We start from the raw sequence: 24342 nt of genomic DNA on the forward strand, positions 1-24342 counted from the left end.
CTGGTAAAAACTGAAAGAAAAACAGGAGAGGCAGAAAAGAAAATTCGGGAAAGCAGAGGCAAGAGGATTTGGAGGGAATAGCGAGGACGAGGGAGAAATTATCCGTGTGAGTTCCCGCTTGTAAGCTGACGCATCCACCACGGTTTCCCACATCAGTGACTCAAGCGGCAAACTCGAGGCCATAGCTAACTTCGTGACAGTGTCGGTTTGGGGGCTACAAACTGCAAATCCAGTATTTCAGGAAGTGTCCCTAAATCCAAGTTCACCTCATTATATGGAAACATGCACACATACACACAACCTTACCCTCCTGTTCCGTTAAATCAGACAGCTTAAAATGTATGCTCTTCCCATATTTTTTTATTTTCTTATCGACTCCATTTGACTAAAACAAACAAGAACCATACAAAACAGTTTTAACATATCTTAGAAAATTAGCCAAAAAATTAAGAAGGTTCAGCATATTACATTGTACAATATTTAGGTAAGAATGTTTGAAAATTATAAATATTTTGTTCCCTCTCAACATAGCACATCACAAAAATACATTTTAAAAACTTTTTTCATGTGTAATTTCTAGGAATGATCATATTGCTGTTTATTAAGGCAAAGGTCTGATTAGGACAAGCATTCACACACACCAGAGATGTTCTGTACAGTAACTACAAACGTAAAACCGAGGGGTCTGCCAGCACGTGGATGGTTGAAACCATTTTAAATATTAGGAAGAATTCAGTTAGTATCAAAACATCATTCTGAATGGGATTCACTTAGTTCCTCTCTGTGTTATCTTTGATTCTGAAGTATCTATCTCAGCCAAAGCATTATTAAAGACTTCTGCTCCCTTGAGACGGTGTCTCTGGAGCTAGATGCCAATCGCTCACGCGGCATTAAACCTGCACAACCAAAGGCAAGAATGGCAACCCCTCAGTCCGAGCGAGGACCACGTCCAGGAGAAGGGCCTTTTCCAGCTGAGCAGCCGTGGTCAGAGGCGTCCGCGTCCACCGCGGACCACGGTAAGCAGAGTGGCCGACTTAGTTTAGAAACAAGCACTCGGAGGAGGAAATACGCTGCTGGAAAAACAACAGCCCCAGCCCACAGAGGTTCCGATACCCAGTGACCTGAGCGCCTCCCGGCTCCTGGGCACACGCCACTGGGCTGTCTGTGCACCGCCGCCTCCGAAAAGAATCTGAGGGAGCTGAAGGGAATTTTCAGAAGCTGAGGTTTTCAAAGAAAGAGTAAATAAAGAGCCTGACAATGTTGACTTTTTTTTTTTTTTCTTTTCAGGTAAGCCCTTCCTTATTGGCAGATAAATAAGAAGGCTTCTTTAGTATACTGACCCCACAGGAGGCGCTGGATTAGAAGCAGAAAAGCCAGGGCCTTCTGTCTTTAGCATAAAGTTCTGCAGCTATGCTTGCAACCCACACAGCTGACGTAATGACGGCTCACTCTGTGGTCTTCTTTTCTTTCCAGCTCTTCTGTCGTTCCTCAAGCTCTGCCTGGGTGAAAGCTGCCGGGCCCCAGTTAGTGATCAAGTGAGCATTTTTTGAACCTAAGAGACAAACACGCATCAAACATACAAGGTCTTATATTCTTCAATTAACATTATCATTTTTCTATAGACAAGACATTTTTCTACTTTATTTTCTTTTCTGAGGAATATCCATAAAGGTCATAGGAGGCAAAACCATCAGAAGATGTACACAAAGGGAATTAAACAGGCCTTCTCATCTATCAGAAGGCAAAAGAAATTCAAGAAAAGTTTATTGCAAAGAGCTGGGTTCCTGTATATTTGGGCTAAGAAAGTCTTTTTTCAGCACAATTCAAGTACACAAATAAAAGAGAAAAACTGACTAAATATCTGATTACTTCAGAGAGTGTGTTACCTGGTTCTATCAATCGAATTAATCCTTCATGATGGGCCACTTTGTCCTTCCAGCTCTTCGTCATCTTAGCTGCCATCTCTAGCTTCTTTTTAACTCCCTGGAACAAGAGCAGACTTTAGACTCTGCAAACACACAGGTAGTTTAAGAGCCAAATAACACTGATTGGGCACTTGCTCCATGCCTGTGGATTATCTCATTAAGTCATTCCAGCCACAGAAACACGGGCTATTATTACCCTCATGGTACACAGGTGGAGACTAGGATTCAGAGCAGTTAAATAACCTGCCCGAGGTCCCCCGAGGACCTAATTCACACTAATTACAGATGATGTATAAGATACTCCTGTGCCAGTGACGCCTTACTGCCTCTCGACTCCAAATCCACCCTTCGCTGTCCTGCCTGTGACCCTCGCCAGCAGGCCCCACGTAAGCTTCGTCAATGGAGGAGCTGGCAGGACACTGGAAGAGGCGGGGGCTTTGCCTCCAGGTTCCACTGTGCTCATCTCAGCAGCTCCTGTGGCACGTGGGACACCCACGGTGTCCATCTAGTGGGTTTCAGCGGCACCTCCCCTGTGGGCAGCTGCCACCAGTGCCCCAGAGGGTAGCTTCCCCGTCACAGTGCTTCGTTGGGCTTTCCTGCCGTCCAGGGGCCAAGGCCATGCCCTCCCCAAGGAGGACCAGATCCCAGCACTGGGCTTATAGAGCAGAGTGTGTGTTCCTTGCCTGCGTGCTCTGTCCCAGCCGGGGTAGGGGTGGGGGCAGTGGCTGCTTCCTGTGTCTGCTTTTCCTGTATTCTTAAGAGTTTTTTGGCTGCTCAGTAGGTAATCCTCTGTTGTAGTTAATAGCTGATTATATTAAACCTTCCTTGTTCAAAGTACTGTGTGGTTTCAGTCTCCCGATCGAATTCCAACTGTTATACCTCATCGCCTGTGAAAAACCCTTACTTACAGCTAAGCAACATCCTCACACAGCTTTTTATGGCAGAGCAAATAAATATTCTCTTGTTTTTAAATGTTTAAGAATTTAAATGCACATATTTGCAGGGATGGGCGTAATGACCTCGTACTGCTCAAGTGCCTGTTTCCGCTCGAGCTCGAGCTGCTGCAGCTGCTCCAAGGCTTCCTGGAGGGCCTGCTCTTTGATGACGCGCTGGTTCTCCAGCTCCTGCTTCTCCGCTTCCGTGGTCTGAATGGCCTGCTGCTGCTCCAGATGCCACTTCTCCAGCTCGGCCCTCTTGGACGACTCTTCCTCCAGCAGCCTGCAATAGAGAGAGCTCAGGGTGACCGCACCCGACCCAGAAGATGACAAAGCACAGCGGAGCCTCAGAGGAGCCGGGAGGTCATCCAACCACCTCTCTTCTCAGAAAAAGGAACCCAGGAGCCAGAGAGGCCCAGATTTGTGGGTAAGGTGACCCACGGGTCTGCTCCAAGCTCTGTTTCACCCTTTTATGAAAAAAAAAAAAAATTAAAAATAACATGTACTGAAGGCTTAATGGGCCAAGAAAGAAGTGCATTTTTTCAACTGATCCTCACAATAGGCTTACGTACTATTATTATTCAGTTCAGAGATGAAGAAAGTGAGGCACCAAGGGTAGGTGACCTGGACCAGGTCATCCACCTGACAGGCAGGTGGCAGGCTGAGTTTTGAAATCTGCCTGGTTGCTACAACATTAAAACACTTTTTTATCTAGCAGAAACCTATCACCAAAGGAAAAGCTGGCACACCAACAAAGGCAGAGGAGGAGGAGCTGACAAAAGCCAGAGGAAGCAGACGCCAGCTACTGACCGAGCACTACAGGTCAGGTTCTACCTTCGTTCCTGTGATTCCCCCAGAATTCCGTATTATTGTCCTCACAATAACACGGTGTTATTGTCCCTGCAGATGAAGTCAAAGGGTTTCAAAGTATGACGCACAGGTAAGCAATGGATTTCAACCCAGGCCCACGTGACTTCAAAATGTTATCTTTTAATAACAGGCTACCTATTGGAGGATATCCCAGGTTAAGCAGGTATTTAATAAATAAACTAACTTGTACCCCAAGTGTAGACAATGTGGTTAGATGCCAGCCCAGGACAGGACGCAGGTCTACTGGCTTGATCGTCAGAATTATGTAACAAACCTCACAGCAGGCCAGTTACTGCTGCCTAAGAGCATTTGCACGTCTAAAGCCAACAGCAGCAGAAATAAAGTGACAGCCTCTACAGCCACTATCTGACCACCCCAATCCTGCACCACTGTAAGAATTCCCTCAACGACATCCTACAGGGTGGCCTCCGACCATGTGTGATGGGCCACTGCTTCACAACCCGGGTCAGTTTATTTCTGGGCAGGCTTGATCCTTAAAAGTTCTTTCTCAACTATCTCCTATCTCCTCCCTCAGGTTCCACAAAGGGCCAGTGTGCTCCCTCTGAGTCGTCTCTTGGATGTGACATCGCAGTGAACACTACCCTGCCACCAGGGGCTAACCAGAGTGTGTATGCTATACACCGTCCATGTGCTTTCCTAGACATGGGAGATACACCAGTGAACGAGACTGGAAGATCTGTTTCTTCATCCTGGTGGTCAAAGTCTGGAGGGCAAGGGACATTGCAGAAGGTGAGGCTGCCCAGCACTGAATCCCCTTCACGTGTCCAGGAATGTCTTGATGAAAAACGGGGTCCGTCTCCCAACACAGAAGTCACAGCCCCTGCCCTTCTGCCCCGGCAAGCTGGGGTGCAGTGGAAGCTGGGCTTGGCTAAGCAGCTGTCACTCCTAGAACTTCGTGAAACCACTGACTCACGAGAGCAGAGACAGTGGAGAGTTTATCTTGCTGGTGGTAGCAACATGCAGTGTTGAGTGATGGCAGAAACAATGGGGACAACTGACTGACAAACCCATGGTGCCAACATCTGCATCAGTGACATCCTCCCTGGGCTTGTCCCATGGCCTTGTTTGGTCTGCTCAGCCTCCCTTGGTTCCTGCCTGTGTTCAGGGCCTGGCCACCTGCCTTTCTGAGGAATTGGTGAATTTCTCAAGAACCTTCCAAAAAAACACTTTGATTGCTTTAGCTAACCCAAGTTGGGTTCTTTTGGTTTGCAAACAGGACTCCTGACTAAAGACGAACCTCTCTGTACCTCAATTTCTTCATTTATGAAAAAGGAATAGGAACTACGTGCGTGTGTGTGTTTCTGTATGTTCAGTCATGTCTGACTCTTTGCAACCCCATAGACTGCAGCCCGCCAGGCTCCCCTGGACATGGGTTTTTCCAGGGAAGAATACTGGAGTAGGTTGCCATTTCCTACTCCAGGGGATCTTCCCAACCCAGGAAATGAACCCAAATCTCTTTCATCTCTTACAATAGCAGGCAGATTCTATACCACCAGCGCCACCTGGGTAGCCCCACTAGGAACTACTCCCACCATCAAAGTTTTGCTGATCCACTAGATGTGATAATGCAGGTGGTTCTTAGAACCATGCCTACCGCATTGTTAGTACTGAATAAATGTCAGCTCATATTGTTATGATGGGACTATTAGCTCATTTGCTCTGAATGCTCATGAAGACTGCCTGAGAGTATATGAGTATATGAGGTTTTTGGCAATCAATTACATCAGAGAAGTAAAACCCTGAACCTTTTCAAATGAACTGCTTTTAAGCCAAGTCTCCTGGATCCTGTACTTGCTCTGTTGATACTTTAAATTATCTTCTTGCTCTAAAACCAGCATTCCAGCCTGTCAACATCTTTTTTGAATGCTTATTTTGATATTCTATACATTACATTTCTTCTCCATCTGCAAATGAGATATAAAGGAACAGAAACCAACAAATTCCGATGACTATCAAATCCAGACATTAAACTCTGCAAGCACCACCCTCTTCAGCCTTCACAACAACCCTATGAGCTTATTACAGATAAGGAACTGAAGGCTGAAAGTCGTGAAGTAACTTGTCTAAAAATTACATGGCTAGACAGAACAATGGCTGGGAATCACACCCAGATCCTCAGTCCGGGGCCATCTATTACTGTGTGGACTGCTGTTCCATATGGCCCCAAGAGTAGAACTTGGATCCACCCATTCGAAAAAGATTCCGTGGGTACTTACCATGTGCCAGACAATGCACCTGTTGCTGGGGATACAGACCTGACCAAAGTGTGCTCCCAGGCCTTACAAACATAAAAATTCAGTGGGTGGAAGTTATAATGGGGCAGACTATGGCTCAGTCTCACGAAGTTTCCAATAACTGAGCTGTCCAAATGGTAAATGAACAGTTTCCTTCTGAGTTCCACTCAGAAGAGGCTAGATAACCTTAAGGATTACACATTAAAAAACAGCAACACCACTTCAATTTTAATGGAAAAACCCAAAACGAGAAGACCCAGATGGTTCAAGTCAAAGTCCTTGTATTTAAACGATTCGCGATTAAAAGTACCTCTGGGGAAACTGAAGACACTGACAGAGGAGGGCCCGCCCACGGGAAGAACAGCGAGGTGCCAAATGTTCCGAGAGTGCCTTGCTGTTGCTCAGAGCTAGGACAGAGGTCAGCTGAAAAGCCCTGGATACACACCCCCAGCGAAGATTACGTTACAGCTCACTGAAGTGCGTGTGTGCTCAGTCATGAAACATAAGCTTAGCTGCAGGGTGTATACAGAGGGCTTTTCAGCTGACCTCTGTCCTAGCTCTGAGCAACAGCAAGGCACTCTCGGAACATTTGGCATCTCGCTGTTTTTCCAGTGGACGGGCCCTCCTCTGTCAGTGTCTTAAGTTTCCCCAGAGGTACTTTTTAATCGCGAGTCGTTTAAATACAGGAACTTTGACTTGAGCCACCTGGGTCTTCTTGTTTAGGGTTTTTTGTTTTTCCATTAAAATTGAAGTTTTTTCAGCTTTTCAGTTCATTAGTGCTAGACTTAAACGTTTCTATCCCAACTCCATGATGATTTCCTTTGACCTTTTACCCACAAAGGGTACCCTGAAGAGTGGGAGCAAGGAGAAAGCCCTCTTGGTCAGTCTGACAAAATGTCCCTCTGAATCAGGCCCAGCCTCTAGTGACTTTGGAAAAGATATGGACTCACCACACTTTAAAAAATGACCACTAAAAAAAAAAAAAAAAAAAATGACCACTAGAGGGCGTAGGTCTGTCCCTTTCAAGTTCCAAAATCGAAGTTAAAAACAGAATAGTAAAATGCCTAAAATGGCCTTTAAACACCAAGAAAAAGTAGTTAGTTTTTGTGTAGTAATTTTAGCTTATTGGTACAGAGCTGTATGTAGTAGTTATATTTCCATTTACCAAGTTGAAACCATTTTTCCATTTACTGAGATTAGAGTGTACAAAATAATTAGTCAGAGCTTTTTCTTTTTTTGGCCATGCCATGAGACATGCAAGATCTTACTTCCCTGACCAAGGATCAAACTTGTGCCCCCTGCAGTGGAAGCGCAGAGTCCTAACCACTGGATCACCAGGAAATTCCCTTGTTGTTCAGTCACTAAGTCGGGTCTGACTCTTTGTGACCCCAGGCACTAGAGCCCCCGGGGCTCCTTTGTCCATGGGGTTTTCCAGGCAAGAATTGGGGAGTGCATTGCCATTTCTTTCTCCAGGTGAATCTTCCTGGACCAGGGATCAAATCTGAATCTCTTGCTTTGGCAGGCGGATTCTTTACCACTGCACCATCATGGAAGCCCAGGGAATTCCCTAGCCAGAACTTTTTAAATAAAATACTCATGCCTGGGCTCCTATCCACAGATATTTTGATACCGTAAATCTGGAACAGTCCTTACACGTGCATTTTTCAAAGCTTTATGTAAATGATTCTGATATTTACTATTGATTAAAAATTACTGCCATTATCCAAAACTGTCTTATTCAAAACATCATTCTATAAACATGAAGTAACTAATACTTTAATAAATTTCTAGAGTTACCTGGTTCCCTTTATGATCTGATCTCTGCCATGTCATAATTAATCTCCCTCACAGCTTCAGAGAAGTAAATACATATTGCATCTCATCTGTGAATTCTCTACACAAGGGCAACCTATAAACTCAACACATCACAAATGACGCAGGTCAAAAATACCTAACGTCCCTAGAACGTCTCTCTTCGGAAGTCGCACGGGACCAAACCTTCCCATGCAGCGGACGGTGTGCTAACATCACAACTGTACAGTGCCACTGCCACTGCCCAACGGCAAGCGGGTAAAGGTCCCTAGACCCTGGCTAACACCACGACGAACACGCACTTGTGGGACCCATATGTTCCAGGCGATGTGTAAAGCATTCGATCTTCTATTAGAAGATAATTTTTCCTTAACAGAATCAAACATTTCAACACCTAATTTGTTTTTGGAGTCATTTTTGGCAACGTGCGTAACAAGCCTTTCTTTCTCTCTTCCTACCTGAAGATTAAACAAACACCTCTTGCAGCTCCACGTGTGGATGCAGCCATGGAAAATCTATCCCAGCTCATCCCACACCCGCCCCTACAATGGCGCGAGGTGTGCCTGCACTAATCAGCTGCGGCTACGGGGCAACGGTGGTTAGTGCTGCAACCCCTGACGCGACATCTCAAGGACAGCTAATGGGGAAGCAAGTTAGAAACTGGGAGATGGCAGCTGACATTTGCTCTTTGGGGTCTTCATTCAATTTCGTCCCTCCTACTGAGTCAAAAGTGAGAGTTCTCATCCAAGATCACGACCATCATACATAGTAAACCTGACTTTAAAAGGTCTAAGGGGGAAAAAAAAATCTGTTTCAAGAACTTCTGAAACTAAGAATTATGTAAGGAATGTCACCAATCCTGAAAGACCAAATGGAAACTGCTCAGTTCCTCACTGTCCCCCAAAGTGGCTGCAGCTCTGGCCTAACAGGCCCCTACCTCCACACAAGGGCCTTCTCAGGTCTGGAACATGTGGAAGAAACCAGATTCTCATCAGGGCTGATGCTGGCTCCACGGACATTCTAGAATCTGACTAAGGGAACCGCACCAAACACATCCATCTGACTACTCTGAAATAGATACACGGCCTGTCATTAGCCACAGAAGCAAGGGTTTCCCGGGGGAGATGGGGAATAAAGAGCCCAGCCAGATAAGCCTCCAGGGTCCCTCCCATCTGGCAGAGACTCTTCCCTCTCCAGCAGAGTCAGTGCTTCCTAGAAAGTGTATGAGCCCAGGCAGGGCACACAAAGAGCAGAGGATGAGTTGATCCGCACCTGGCCTGTAGCTTCCGCACAGTCTCTTCATCTTGCCGAGCCTGTCTCTCATCCTCGAGAGCCTCCTGCAGCTTTAGGTACATGTCTTCCAGCTCCCGGACCCGCTGCAAATACTGCTCCAGTTCAGAGGATTTCTGGGCAACCTGTTCTTCCATCTGCTGCCTGATCTGAGGGTATAAAAATCATGTTTAAACCAGGCCGACTTCGCCCTCGGGAAAGCCTCTTGCTCCAACACCATCCTGAGCGAGGCCACAGCCACAGCCACAGCACTTCAGGTTGGGCAGGGCCCTGTCCTTCACTCCTTGATGATGGAGGAAGCAAGAGTACCACACCCATCCGCAAGACCACAGTTTAAGAGTCCAGGCACACAGACTACACCCAAAGGCTGTTCTCCTGCCCTGGTGTATTTCTCATCCCTTCCACCCTGCGTTTCAAACTCAAGAAAAAAATACTTCCCCGTATAATTTCTCTTTAAATTCATTTCTGTCTTAAAGCCACATCCATCTAAAAGGAATGAACCTTTCCCACTCAGAACACCCAAAAGGTTAAAATAAGGGGGAAAGGAAAGATGGTCTCCTGCACTTACCTGGCTGCCTAGCACCCTCTACTTTCTCCCTTCCTAGGGCACCTCCAAACCTGGGGGACCCTCAAGCATCTAATTAGCATTCTAACACATTTATGGTTTCTCCATTCTGGATTAAAGAGCCTTGAATCTCTGCCTTAAAAGTTAAGACAAGGACATCATAAATGTAATATCAAACATATTAGCACATGTCTCTGCAGTTTGTATTTTCACTTGCATTAGCTTACTTCATCCTCACAGGGGTCATGAGAGATCATGTGACATCCCCCTAATTTGAAGAAGAGAAACTAATACTCATAAGCAAGAGCAGAGGACACGAACCCAGATCTGGCTGTGGTGCAGCACCCCCTCAGATCTCGGGTGCCTTCCTTTCACAACACACACACATCCACTTCAAGTCTAAGCAACAGAAAGTTGCTGAAGGAAATGTCACAGCACGTATTTAGCAGGGCCATGGGCCCAGCCGTCTCCCACATACTGTAACCCAATGTGAGGAGACCTGTGTTCCAGTTAACCAGCTCACTGCCTGAAGCAACTGGACCGTGGGGATGAGAACCCCTAAGATGAGTCAGAGCTGCCAAGAGTCACAGACCAGCATTCACATATTCTCATGACTTCAGAACCCCCACTCCTGCTCACGATAGAGGGGAAATATCATGGAACCTGTAGACCAGCATTCACATATTCTCATGACTTCAGAACCCCCACTCTTGCTCACGACAGAGGGGAAATATCATGGAACCTGTGCTTACTTTTTTCCAAGCCAAAACTCTGAAGGATGAAAGGGATGCTAGCAATAATTATACCAGGATTGTGGGGACTGTCCCAGGCAAACCAGGACGTGGAGTCCCCCTCCCCACAGCACTTATTAACCCATTCCATAAATTTGTACTGGAGGTCTTGAGAGCAAGATTTACCTTTACATCCTTGGCATGATACCTGGCACACACAGAGTGCTCAATAAACTAATAATGAGTTAATAACAAACACAAAACCTCCCCAACAGCCAGCCCACCGTGAGTCAGCAGCAGAGACAGCTGGCAAGATGATCTCACTCTAGCCTCCCAGGTCTTCCCCCTTCACCAAGCCAGGCGGGCTCCTGCCCCTCCATCCACACAGGTTGGCCTCTGTCCTTCTGCTGACCAGGACGGGATCGGGGTGGGCTCTTCAAGCTAAAGCAGCAGCACCCCAGGGAGTGCGGTACTTACAAGCTTCTCCCGCTCCAGCTCCGTGCTGAACCTGGCCTGGAGCTCCACTTGAGTCTGAAGGCGCTTCTTTTCTTCTTCTGCTGCCCGAGATGCTGCTTCTTCCAGTTTCTACCCGAAAACCATTCATAGAAAAGCAGGGACCGTTACAGTGGAAGTGCATTTGGAGAGAAAGGGTCACATTTAAACATTATAGGGGAAGCCAGTCATTCTCAATGTTCAATAAAGACAGAATAAACCCTGTAGATCCACTGCAATTCCAGTCCAACAATTTTCCCAGTCAACATATAAAACAAATTGGATAAACGAATGACTCCTAGTAAGCTGTAACATTTTGCAAAGAAAATTTTAGTGTCGTCATTAAATTCATTTGCAAATGCATCTGTGAAGTTCAAATCTATTTCTTGCGCTCACTGCAGTTCTGTCATCTTAACACTGTTCCTTAAAAACTTTGCTGTTGTTATGTTGGCCGCTCAGTCATGTCCGGCTCTTTGCAGCCCCATGAACTGTAGGCTCCTCTGTTCATGGAACTCTCCAAGCAAGCATACTGGAGTTGGTAGACATTCCCTTCTCCAGAGGATCTTCCCAGTCCAGGATGGAACCTGGGTCTCCTGCATTGCAGGCAGACTCTTTACTGTCTGAATCACCAGGGAAGCCCAACTTCCCAAAGGGTGGTTCTCTAGTGAAAGAAGGGAAAAACCGAAAGCAATCATTTAAAGTCTCTGGGAATTATCCTGAGAGCATACAGCAAACAGAGAACATTTATCCAAGAAAATCAACTGAATCTCAGCAAGAGCTGTGAAAGTCTATGGCATCTGAACCGCATCACGGCCTCCTCTCCACCCTACCCTTGCCTTGGCAGTAGAAGGAGGCTCTACCCATGGCCATGGAGCCAAGCCCACAAGGCTCCCTCTCAGTTTCCAGTCTAAGGATATGGTATCCCACAGGAGGATGCAGACAAAAAAAAAGTTGTCTGCCATTCCAATAAACAAAGGATGAAGTCTGCTATCAAGCCATCAGCCACTGCAGCCATCCCAACAATGACCCATGAGGGAAATTCAGGGTGGAGAGAAACAGGACGCTGGCCCTCGAGAGTTAAAATGCATACCTACAAAATCATTTTAATGAGCTAAAATCTGTATCTTCCTATATATAGAAAAGCACTAAAATCATTAACTTGAAATATCTGTTTTCTTGTGATAAGCACTAACCACACGGTTTTGTTTGTTTTCCAACAAAAACTCCTATAAATCCTGGCTCTCCGCCTATCTCTTTGAAATAGCTCCTCATAGCTGAGAAGCTTTCTCCCAGGCAAGAGTCCTCAGTAAAAGGCACCAGATAAAACATAACTCTCAACTTGTAGGTTGTGTGTTTTTTTCAGTCAACAAGATCAACAAACTAAATCACAGGCCAGCTAAAAGTCTCACAGGGGAAACAGGGGAAGACAGCAAAGAGCTCCCATGTGTTAGGAACAAGTTTCAAAGTCAGGCCTCAAAGATCAAACGTGGGCCAGAATTTAAATATCAGACTATGGGGCAAGTTAGGCCCCAAGGCATTGTTGAAAACAACAGATAAACCTGTGAGAAGAACACCTGAGAATGTGACGCCAACTGAGGCAGCCAACTTAACAGAGAGATCAGAGGTGGAGACGGAACCCTGCTGCCACATATAAAAGTAAACTCAAAATGGATTAAAGACCTAAATGTGAGACCAGATACTACCAAACTCCTGCAGGAAAACACAGGCAGAACACTCTTTGACATAAATTACAGCAATATTTTTTCAATCTGTCTTCTAAAGGAAAAGCAATACAAGCAAAAACAAATGGGACCTAATTAGACTTTAAAGCTTATGCACAGCAAAGGAAACCATCAAGAAAATGAAAAGACAACCTACTGAATGGGAGAAAATATTTGCAAATAATATGACCAATAAGGGGACTAATATCCAACATATATAAACAGCTCATACAACTTAACATTAAAAAAAACCAAACAGGCCTTCCCTGGTGGCCCAGTGGTTAGGAATTCACCTGCCAATGCAGAGGATATAGGTTCGATCCCTGGCCCGGGAAGATCCCACATGCCGCAGGGCAACCAAGCCCGTGTGTCACGACCACCGAGCCCTTGTGCTAGAGCCCATGTTCCGCAACAAGAGAGGCCGCCACGATGAGAAGCCCACACGTCACAACTAGAGAAAAGCTCTTACACGGCAACAAAGACCCAGTGCAGCTGGAAATAATAAGTAAATAAATAAAAGATTTAGGGGAAAAAAAAAGCCAAACCCTGCACACTGTTGGTGGGAATGTAAATTGGTACAGCCACTGTTGAAAACATTATGGAGTATTCTCAAAAAGACTAAAAACTAAACTACCACATGACCCAGCAATTCTGCCCCTGGGTGACGAGGTAGGAAGTTTCAAGACAAAAACACTAATTTGAAGATATATGCATCCCAATGTTCATAGCATCATTATTTATTATTGTCAAGATATGGAAGCAATCTAAGTGTCTTATCAACAGATGAATGAATAAAGAAGCTGCGGTGTTACAAATATACAACGGACTACTACTAAGCCATAAAAAATAGCAAAACGTTGCCATCTGCAGCAACGTGTACGGACTTGGAGGGTGTTATGCCAAGTGAAGTCAGTCAGACAGAGAAAGAAACACTGTATGATATCACTTATGGGTGGAATCGGAAACATACAACGAACTAGTGAATATAACAAAAAAGCAGCAGACTCACAGATACAGAGAATAAACCAGTGGTTACCAGTGAGGAGAGAAGGGGAGGGGCCGGGTACAGGAGGGAGGAGTGGGAGACACAGACCGCTGGGTAAGACAGGCTCCAGGATGTGTCATACAGCGTGGGGAAGACAGCCAGTATTCTGTAACAACGATAACTGCAGCGTAACCTTTACAAATTATTTTTTTTAAATAATACAGAAAAAAAAAAAAAAAGCTCTGTTGACACCCTGGTTACTCCAGGACACTGTACCCATACCCAAGGCTGTGCCTTGACAGAGGACGGACAGTCAGAGGCTGCATATCATGAGGAAGATGGACTTCACTCTAATAATCCGGCCAAGTCACCGTGCAAATAAATGAGCAAACAACAGGAAGTCCTTGGGAGAAGGGCGGAAGCCACATCGAGAGGGCTTACAAATATCATCTAAAACACCCAGTTTTCAACAAAAATTATGAGATATGTCGAGAAAGAGTGTGATTGATGCACTGGAAAAAAGCAAGTAATAGCAACTACCTTTGAAGGAGCCCAGGCTCTGGATTTAGCAAAGACTTCAAAGAAGTTATTATATGTTCAAAGAACTAAGGAAACCTTATTTACGGAAATTATAGATGATATGATGATATCCCCTCAAACAGACAACGTCAATAAAGAGACAGAAATTATAAAAAGAAGCAAACAGAAATTCTGCAGTTGAAAACTACAATAACTGAACTAAAAAATTCACTAGAGGGTCTCACCAATACAAGAAGAATCTATCAAAGACAGACTGATAGAAATCATCCAGTCTGAAGAACAGAACAGAAAATAGCCACAGAGAAATGTGAGACAATCATTAAATGTGAGACACCACTGAACACACCAACATTCACAAAATGGGAATATCTGAAGGAGAGGAAAAAAGAGAAGGAGTAGAAAAATATTGGAAGAAATAATGACTGAAAACTGTCCCAATTTGATGGAAAACATTAATACACCCATCCAAGACAGTAAGATAAACACTAAGAGTGTAACACATACATCATATCATGCACACATATTTATCATAGTAAAACTGTGGAAAACCAAAGACAGAAAATGCCGAAAGTGACAAGAGAAAAATGACTCATCTTACACAAGGGAACACCGGTAAGACTGACAACCAACTTCAGAAACATGTGACTAGTTCTGACCAGAATACCGTAAATAAATAGAGCGAAATGTGATATTTCTGGGCTGGAGTAGTTAACTGGCAAATTCTAGAACACTTGTTTGTCTGACACAGTGAACAGCAGTATTTGACATGGTGGCTGTTCCATCCGCCTGTATGTCATAATTATAGATGTATATACACTCTGATCCAGCAATCCCACCTCTAAGAATTCATTCTACAGATACATCAGACATGTATAAGTAAGTGTTAGTCACTCAGTCGTGTCTGACTCTTTGCAACCCCATGGACTATAGCTCGCCAGGCTCCTCCGTCCACAGAATTCTCCAGGCAATACTGGAGTGGGTAGCTAGTCCTTTCTCCAGATCTTTCTGACCCAAAGATTGAAGCCAGGTCTCCTGCATAGCAAGCGGGTTTTTTACTGTCTGAGCCACCAGGGAAGCCCTTTAGACATGTATGGACGTTTATAAAATGACATAGTACAAAATAATTCCCTGCAGCACTGCTTATTAAAACAAAAGACTAAAACCACCCACAAGTTCATCAACAGGAGGAACTAGTTAAATAAGTAATAATATAGTCAAATAATAGAATATTTTATGGCTATCAGAAAGAATGAGAAAGCTCTTTATACTACACTGATACAGAAAAAAACATATATATATATAAACTAGACGCAGAATCATAAATATGTACTTTTTGTGTTTAAAAATGGTTAAATAAGGATGTATATTCATATTCTCTAGAATATACATTATATGAATCTAGAAAGATACATAAGAAATGAAAATAATAGTTGTCTTAGGCAAGGCATAGGAACCAAGCAGAGGGAAGAGACAGTAGAAGGAAATTTTTTCACTGAATCCCTTTTTATCTTTTAAAATTTTTGAACCATATGATTTTATTACTTATACAAATGATTATATATGTGCCGGGGTTGGGGGGGATAAGTAGGTGGAACACAAAGGATTTTTAAGGCAATATAAGTGAAAAAAATACTCTGAATGGTATTTATAATGTAGATACATGTTGTTATACATTTGTCTGAACCCACAGAACATACACCACCAAGAGTGGACCCTAAGATAAACTATGGACTTTAGGTGACTAGGGGTGTCAGTGTAGACTCATCAACTGAAATAAATGTGCCACTCTGGTTGGGGACGTTGATTCTGGGTGAGGACATGTATATATTGACACTGCAGGTATGTACGAAACCTGTGCACCTTCCTCTTAGTTTTACTGTGAACCTAAAACATCTCTAAAAAAAATTAAGTCTTTTAATAAAATTACTTGAGTAACACTTTAAAGAAATCTGGGAGGAAAAAAAGAAATCTGTTAATTTGTTAAAGAAAAATACCAGGGAATTTCCTGGCAGTCCAGTGGTTAGGACCCCACACTCTCACTGCCAAGGGCCCAGGTTCAATCCTTGGTCAAGGAACTAAAATCCCACAAGCTGCACAGTGCAGCCAAAAAGAAAACACACAAAAAAACAGCCTACCATAGTTTCTTATTCCTCCTTCTGAATTAAATGAGGCCTTGTATCAAGTCTCACAAAATGTAATCTCATTCCAGGTGATTCAAATATTCATCTAAGTAGTATTTTTATAAAAATGCTTCAGTGAAAAACTGGAGAATTTTTTTTTGACAAGAAAAGAAATTTAATAATTATTAAAGGATCCATAATAACTGATTTCCAATATTTACCCATCAAACCTCAAATCAGCTGCTTTAATGATTCGGTAGAACTAGGATGTGGCAAGGTGGTCGAGGTCAGCTGAGGTCTGACCAACTCTGGGTGTGCATTCACGTAGCACAGAACAGGGAGCTACATGCTCCTGGAGGTTGAGTTAAAAGTCGACGAGTTTAAAAGGGTCCCAGATGGATGAATCTCAAATGCAGGATGCTAAATGAAAGAACCCACATACTGAAAACGTACATACTCTATGATTCTGTTTATATGATAATTTGGAAAGAATACAGGAACAGAAAACAGATCAGTGGTTTCCAGGGGCCAGGGGTAAGGGGAGAGTCTGAATACAAGAGGCAGCATGAAGGAATTCTCTGTGGCACTGGCATTGTTCTAAATTCTGTCTGTGATGGTTTCAAGAATCTAGGCACCTGTAAAAACTCATAAACCTATACCATGATATTGCGATTTATAGTAAGAAATACATAATACTTGGTCTTCGTTCCAGTTTCTGGCACAGATCTCCCCAAAGTCTTGGAATTTCCTAAGTGTTGAGAGTGATAATAAAGTGACTTTAAGAAAACAATGGATAGGGGCCGGTTGCCAATGAAACCTACCATGTGATTAGAGGGTTGGAACTTTCAGTCTGACCTCTGAGGAAAGGAGAGGGGCTGGGGGTTGAGTCAATCACCAATGTCCAATGATGTAATCAATCATGCCTGTGTAATGAATCTTCCATAACAACCCAAAAGCACAGGGTTCAAAAAGATTCCAGGTTAGTAAACATAGGAAGACTTGGGGAGAGTTATACGCCTAGAGAGGGCATGGAAGCTCCGTGCCCTTTCCCCACATGCTGCCCTATGCATGTGTCTATTCCTGAGTTACAGTCTTTTGTAAGAAACCAGTGACTAGTATGGAAAACATTTCTCCAAGTTACGTAAGCTGTTCTAGCAAATTAATCAAACCTAAGTTGGCGGGGGCGGGGGCACTTCCCTGGTAGCTCAGCTGGTAAAGAATCCACCTGCAAAGAAGGAGACCTGGGTTTGATCCCTGGGTTGGGAAGATCCCCTGGAAGCAGGCATGGAAACCCACTCAGGTATTCTTACCTGGAGAATCCCCACAGACAGTGGAGACTGGCAGGCTACAGAGCACGGGGTCACAAAGAGTCAGACATGACTGAGTGACTAAGCACAGCACAGCACAAGAGAAGGGGCTGTGGGAACCTCTGACTTACGGCCAGTTGCTCAGAAGCACAGGTAATAACCTGGACTCAGGACTGGCATCTGAAGAGGGAGTTGGGGGCGGAAGAGGGGCTGGTGGTGGTGTCCAGACTGTATCTTTGACTCCAAACAATAAGTAAAATCCACAATTCTAATACTAAGCGTCTTCCAAGATCCTCATGAGTGAAGATGGGAGCTAAAGGGAAAACCTAAAAAGGCAATGGATCCTATCCATTCACCAAAAGTGACCCTGACATCCTCAGGAGAAACTTCTCATCTTTCACTGAACGAATTCAACTGTGCTCACTGTTCTTACAAATGTTCTTTTCTGGTCAATGAAATATCCCTGTTGTCCTGAGACCCTCATACTCTTCAAGGGCTGGGAAAACAGTGTCTCACTCAATGGTCTAGATACACTTCCTGGAAGCGCAGTTCACCAAATCATCTCCCTACAGTCACTGTTAACCTAGTCCCGGTAGAACTGAAGCTCATAAGCAAGATCACAGAGGTTCCTACAGAGAAACGGGAGCCCGCCCCCAGCCCAGTGCCCACTCTCACCTTCCTCACGGCCTCCAGCTCCTGCTGTTTGTTTTCGTTTGCTATCTGCAGCTCCTTCATCTGTCGCTCCAGCTCCTCCTGCTCGGCCAGCAGCTTCTTCCGCAGCTCTTTCCGACGCTGGCGGGCTTCTTTGTGTGGTGGGGGGCTGCCCAGCTTCAGGAGATGGATGGTAGAATGGATGGCTGTGAAAGGCATGAGAGAAAAGATGGGAAATACCTTTTATTCTCCGTGAGCCTAACCTGAATGGCATAGTGGGAAGAAAATCGGAAACCCAGGGTAATGCTGATCCTGCCACTGAGCAGTGTTGTGACCGTGAGCCAGTCACAGAACCACTTACACATGGGTTTCTCACCTCTAACCAGAGAGAGATGATCTCTTGAGTCCCTTCCAGCTCCAAAGTCCCATAACTGCCTATCTGTGCTTAAATAGACTTGATTTGGGAACATAACATGCACTTGAGGAACTCCCAACACTTGCAACTTCCTTACTTAACTTCCCAAAAGGCCAAATAAGAATAAGACATCACAAGGGCTGAGATTCAAAATTCCTGGTATCTGATTTGCTACCTGCTGTAAGTAGTCCGTCCTAAAGGAAATCAGTCCTGAATATTCATTGGAAGGACTGACACTGAAACGGAAGCTCCAATACACTTTGACCACCTGATGCGAAGAACTGACTCACTGGAAAAGACCCTGATGCTGGAAAAGATTGAAGGCAGGAGGAGAAGGGGATGACAGAAGATGAGATGGTTGGATGGCGTCACCAACTTAATGGACATGAGTTTGAGCAAGCTCTGGGAGTTGGTGATGGACATGGAGGCCTGGCGTGCTGCAGTCCATGGAGTTGCAAAGAGTCAGATACGACTGAGCGACTGAACTGTAGGTAGTCTGCCCCTCATCTATGCCTTATGAAACCATCTCCCTATATACTCCCTTCCCAAGGTGGTAACAGCCAATACCATATATTGAATATTTGCTATATATAAATATATCTGTATATATATATACATACACTCTTTACACACATTATCTAAGTTTTGTATGAAATCTGACTTCTTTCCTGATTGTTTCCATTATCTAAATAGGTAGTACAGGGTGGGGGTGGTGGAAGGGAGGCTCCAGAAGGAGGGGATAAATGTGTACTTATAGCTGATTCACATCGTTGTACAGAAGAAACCAATGCAACATTATAAAGCAATTATCCTCCAATTAAAAATAAAATCAAAAATAAATAAACAGCCAGTACTTTCACACTGTTCAAATTCAAAAGCCTGAAAGGACAGAGATGAAATCTCCGTCCTACTCCTATTCCCAAGCACTGAGCTCTTCACTCCACTACCAACTAACACCAACTGTTTCTGTGCATCTTTCTTGAGATACTTTAAAAGCAAATACAAATAAACATATATATACACCTTCCACCTTCCACGGACATGGTGGCGGCGTAACACTGTCCTCAGAGCTTGAGTCTGTCCTCTTACTTCCCCTGGAGAGCTTTCATATCAGCACACACTGCACAGTACTGATCAGTCCTCCAGTGCGCGGCTGCCATCATCTACTCAACCACGCCCCGATCAGTGGACATGTGTTTATAAATCTATCACAAACAATCCTGTAACGACGTGTCATTTTAAAAATGTGCAACTGTATCTTCACTATCTCATTATTAACCCTCACAACTCTGAGCGGTAGGTACTATTATTAGCCCCATTCCAGAGAAGAAAGCTGCTCCAGAATTCCTAATGACCCAGGAGAGAGGATCCAGACCCATGTACACTTGCCTCAAACTCTCAAGCTACATCAAAATGACCACAATTCTCAATAAACAATTTTACCTAGATTCAAGAATATAACACTGAGAATCCCCTTTCATGATTAAAGAGAAAATCTCACTTTAACCTTTACTAATGCTGGAGTGATATTTTAGTTTAAAAGTTATTAAATCATGAGTTTTCATTCTCAAGATATCTGAAACTAGTGATTTCCTGTGAAAGTAACAAATCTTGAAAATTACTTGAAGTATTCAAAACCTATTGCACAACCCCTCTTTTGTTTTACATATTTCTAAATACTCAAAATGGCCACTTTAAAATTCTTCATGGTCCTTAAAGGGGGAAATTTCATATTCTCGAAATAGTAAGAGTAAATAAATAAAACGGAGGAGGTCCAGTTTGTACTTTTCCCACAAGTTCACCAGGCAAATGAACCTGATGAAAATTTTGGGAACTCCTCTCAGCTTGTTTTTCTTTTAGCTACTGGGCTTCACACAGAAATAACTATAGGCAATGGAGAACAATGCCAAGCATCTCTGTTGTTGTTCAGTCACTCAGTCGTGTCCAAGTCTTTGAGATCCCATGGACTGCAGTATGCCAGGTATCCCTGTCCTTCACCATCACCCAGAGTTTGCTCAAACTCATGTCCATTGAGTCAGTGATGCCATCCAACCATCTCATCCTCTGTTGCCCCCTTCTCCTCCTGCCCTCAATCTTTCCCAGCATCAAGGTCTTTTCCAATGAGTTGGCTGTTTGCATCAGTCATGAAAGTACTGGAGCTTCAGCTTCAGCACCAGTCCTTCCAATGAATACTCAAGGTTAATTTCCTTTAGGATTGACTGGTTTGATCTCCTTGCCGTCCAAGGGACTGTTAATGAAAAACAGAAAGTGCTCTTAAGTTATACCATGACAAGTAATAAAAATTATCTTACCCTGAATCCACTCTTGTTTCTTCTTCTTATCTGAAGCACTGATTTCAAAGGTCTTATCGAAACATTTTATGAGAAAAAGGCATTTCTTTCCATCTTTGTCAGGCAAGGACTAGGACAGAAAGCAAAATTAGTCTTTCAAATTTTACTTTCAAGTATTTAAATTCAAACTTAATTACTTATACAAGAAGTACCTATAAATGAATATTACTGGTTTATTTATGCTGCCCTCTAGGCAACAATACTTATGGTAAAAACCACCCCAGATTCATATACGACATCTAGACTGGGAGAACCAACACCACTTGATGGGCCACGCGATGGCCTTTCCTGAGCACAGCAACCCTTGTACATTGCACCTTATACCTGAACACGTCTCTCTCAGGAATCCTGGAAAATATGCCCATGGAACTGTTCCAACAGGTATAGACACCCAGGGTGATTCCCACACCCTGCAGATGTGTCTCTCCCTTCCTTGCACCAGGGGTGTTGTTGCCAGCAAGCTGTGGTTCTTGTCCTATATCCTTATAAGCAGACTGGCACCGTCCATCATAATCCTGTGAGTCTCCATGTTTAGCTGACTCTAAGAAGACCCCTTACTGGGCACGGCACACCCTTACTATTAATACATACCATTTCATCCATCAAGACACATTATCATTTATGAATGAGATCTTAGGTATTTTAAATGTTCTTCAACAAATACAGATGTGGTAATAATTCACATATAAATTAAAAATTCAAAACATTATGTTCTTGAGGACTTCACCTATTTACAGAATTAGCAGTGATAAAGTGTTCTGAAAGTCATACCAGTTATTCAAAGACATGTTCTTTTGGTTTATTTATTACACTCAAAAAGGGCCCAGGTTCTCAGATACACTCATGATTTCAAACGCTGTCTTACTGATTTTTTTTTGGCTTTCTTATTTATGACTCCATTTTACTCAAGAAATGATTCCTTAAATATACAAATAAATGAGATTTAATCCCTATACTTTATTCTCGAATACAAGACAGAAAATAAATTCACATTAGAAAAAAATGTTGTCAGGTATCTGTAATTTTTTGGTTCAGAAACTATAGTTACTGTATGCCTATATTATTTTAGAAATGTGAATTTTAAGATTATTTTTAAGGCTCTAGAGTCTAGAAGAAGGAAGATAAACTACTTGAACAGCAGGCGGCAGCACTGGAAAGAGGTAACCATTGACTCTTACCTCCACACAGCAGTTCTCATCCAAGAGAATGTCTCCTTTCTTATCTTTCAGATCCTCGCTCACATAATAAGAAATTATGTTGGGTTTTAATACAAACCAGCGTTCAGTCCAGTTTTTCCGTCTATGGCCTTTTTTTATCATGTAACCCTAGGTAAGATTAAATCTGATATAAATGCTGGTGCTTTTCCTTATAAGAGCTGGTATCTCTTCCTTTTAACACACACACACACACCCTAACTGTGATTCTCAGTAAATCTAGACCTCCATTATTGAAAATGCTAAACGGTGTCAGTAAACCTGGCCAAGCATGCCTTCTCAGACAATCACCCTCTGGCACCAGCGCACCTCTCTACCTGCTCTCTCAGGATTCTGGAGGATGAAATCAGGAGCAGAAAATGACCAGTTGTTAGGATCCTAGCTTCTAAGTATAGCTTTTAGGCTCACACTTACTAGGCTTGTATTTTCTTCCCATATGTCAGCCTCAAAGATGTGTGATCCAAAATTTTATTTCAGCAAGACTACACATTACTACAGGCCAAAACACTTCAGGATTGTTCAAGAATAGCTAACATTTCACACAGTAAATCTATAGGTGCTGACAGCATCAAATATATAATAATATTTTGGCTGTATCACGTGATCATTATATTAAGTTCTAATCACATGACTCGCTCAGTTTGCTCGCTCCTGACATTTAAACCAAGGCCATCTCATACGGCTGTTCATCTGCAGTTCTATATTCTGCCACCCTAATGGGCCTGGAAATCCTCTTCAGAGACCATGTTTCCTAACCTCTTACAGCACCAAAAACCTACACAAATTAAGCCTCAATTAAAGTTTATTGATAGGCTACATCTGAAGAAAAGAGCAAAAACAACATCATTACCTAAGAGGGCAAAACAAGGACCAACCAGTAAGAGTTATTATTCAATATAATAATGTAAGACATCTGAAAGATCCACTCAAAATATATAAATTCTATTTGCATTATGTTTATTAAACAGACTATGTATGTCAGCATATGTATACCATAAATATTATCAGATGCTATGCAGGCACTGAGAATACAAACTTTGTAACCTAATATGATAAACACAACTTTATTACATAAAGGCACTTTTCCCCAAAAGGAAGGGCATTTTTCTGATTTCATAAAAATTACACATATCCTATAGAGAGGTTAACACATATAAACATTATAGTAGTAAGTCGAATAATAAGAAAAGAAAAAAAATAAAATAAAATTCATAGAAATCTCACAACCCAGCAGTGATCACTCCTAACATTTTGGCACCATCCCTCCAGACAGCTCTACACACACATATCACATTGCATGAAAGGGATTACAAGACACCTGCTGTTCCACAACCTGTTTTCTTCACTGAAGAGCGTGCCATGGGATCTTTCAGATGAATGAGTATAGATGAAGGCATAACACGAAAGTACTACATTCAGAAATGTGATCATATAAACAGTTCTTTCAAAATAGTAACTTCCAAGTGTTTAACTGTAATTATTTATAATGTAAGCCCAACACAAGACTGAGAAAATAAGAAATGTTATTCCTGTTCTAAATTAGTGTGAAAATATAAGTGACTTAGGCTCATCTTTGTGATAAAAATCTTTTATTTCAAACATGTCAAATTCTAAAGGTGAGGAGAAACACTGTTACAGGATGCTTACCTGTTTCAGCACATCTAATATTAGCTCATTGAAAACCTCGTTAATTGCCATGGACACAGTCTGCCGATCCATGCCTTTGCTGAACTGTCCATTTCCAACAAGCTCAATCAGTTCCCACGCAGAAAGGCCATCTTTACTGTCATCAAAGTTGATTTTATAATTTTCAAATTGTTCTTGTTGCCAACTTACTCCCATAGCTTCTGTAAGTTTCTTAAGCAGGTATTCAATCTAGAAAAAGAATTTAATAAGTATTATTGCATAACAAAAAAAAAAACTTTTAAAATTAAGTATGTATCTATGTTATTACACTAAATAACTAAATTAAAAGGTCAATTTAGGAAATATTCTTTTATAGTTCCAAGTGTATCTTTAAAGAATCTTGACACCCTCAAGGAGAAGGGTATGGATAAAATGCCCCTGAGTCTATGCTAACTTAGAATAAAGTAATCAAAATCTGGAACCCTTAACAGTGTATTTGTATAAAGAACAAAAGCAAACTGCACACAGACATGATCA

The 24342-nt window shown here is 42.9% G+C and overlaps 1 protein-coding gene and 1 long non-coding RNA gene across 10 annotated transcripts in view; one reads left to right on the plus strand and one right to left on the minus strand.

Annotated features, from left to right (window-relative positions):
• Nucleotides 1-342: 342 nt before the first annotated feature.
• The window catches only part of SWAP70 (switching B cell complex subunit SWAP70), a 76723-nt gene continuing 52723 nt past the window's right edge, over nt 343-24342 (minus strand). For 3 of the 8 annotated variants that reach the window (XM_086340095.1, XM_086340097.1, XM_086340099.1), the window contains 9 exons: nt 23827-24054; nt 22144-22290; nt 20927-21035; nt 18224-18405; nt 10861-10968; nt 9070-9236; nt 2945-3143; nt 1887-1983; nt 343-1552 (listed from right to left, as the gene is read on the minus strand). In XM_086340095.1, coding sequence (XP_086196221.1) covers nt 1446-1552; nt 1887-1983; nt 2945-3143; nt 9070-9236; nt 10861-10968; nt 18224-18405; nt 20927-21035; nt 22144-22290; nt 23827-24054 — 1344 coding nt within the window. In that variant the 3' untranslated portion in view covers nt 343-1445. Of the gene's footprint in view, nt 1553-1886; nt 1984-2833; nt 3144-9069; nt 9237-10860; nt 11537-18223; nt 18406-20926; nt 21036-22143; nt 22291-23826; nt 24055-24342 lie in introns of all 8 variants that reach the window. The other 5 variants (XM_086340096.1, XM_086340098.1, XM_086340100.1 and 2 more) reach the window with 3 other exon arrangements.
• On the plus strand, nt 3140-5035 carry LOC147357754 (uncharacterized). 2 transcript variants are annotated; one of them, XR_015142077.1, is made up of 4 exons: nt 3140-3287; nt 3576-3682; nt 3767-3800; nt 4266-5035. It is a non-coding gene; the product is annotated as an uncharacterized LOC147357754 (long non-coding RNA). The 2 variants fall into 2 exon arrangements; XR_015142078.1 differs by having other exon boundaries at nt 3579-3682.

Source organism: Bos grunniens, chromosome 15, assembly GCF_055505025.1.
Source record: "Bos grunniens cultivar Pamir isolate PY7600 chromosome 15, Bosgru_T2T1.0, whole genome shotgun sequence".
NCBI lineage: Eukaryota > Metazoa > Chordata > Mammalia > Artiodactyla > Bovidae > Bos > Bos grunniens.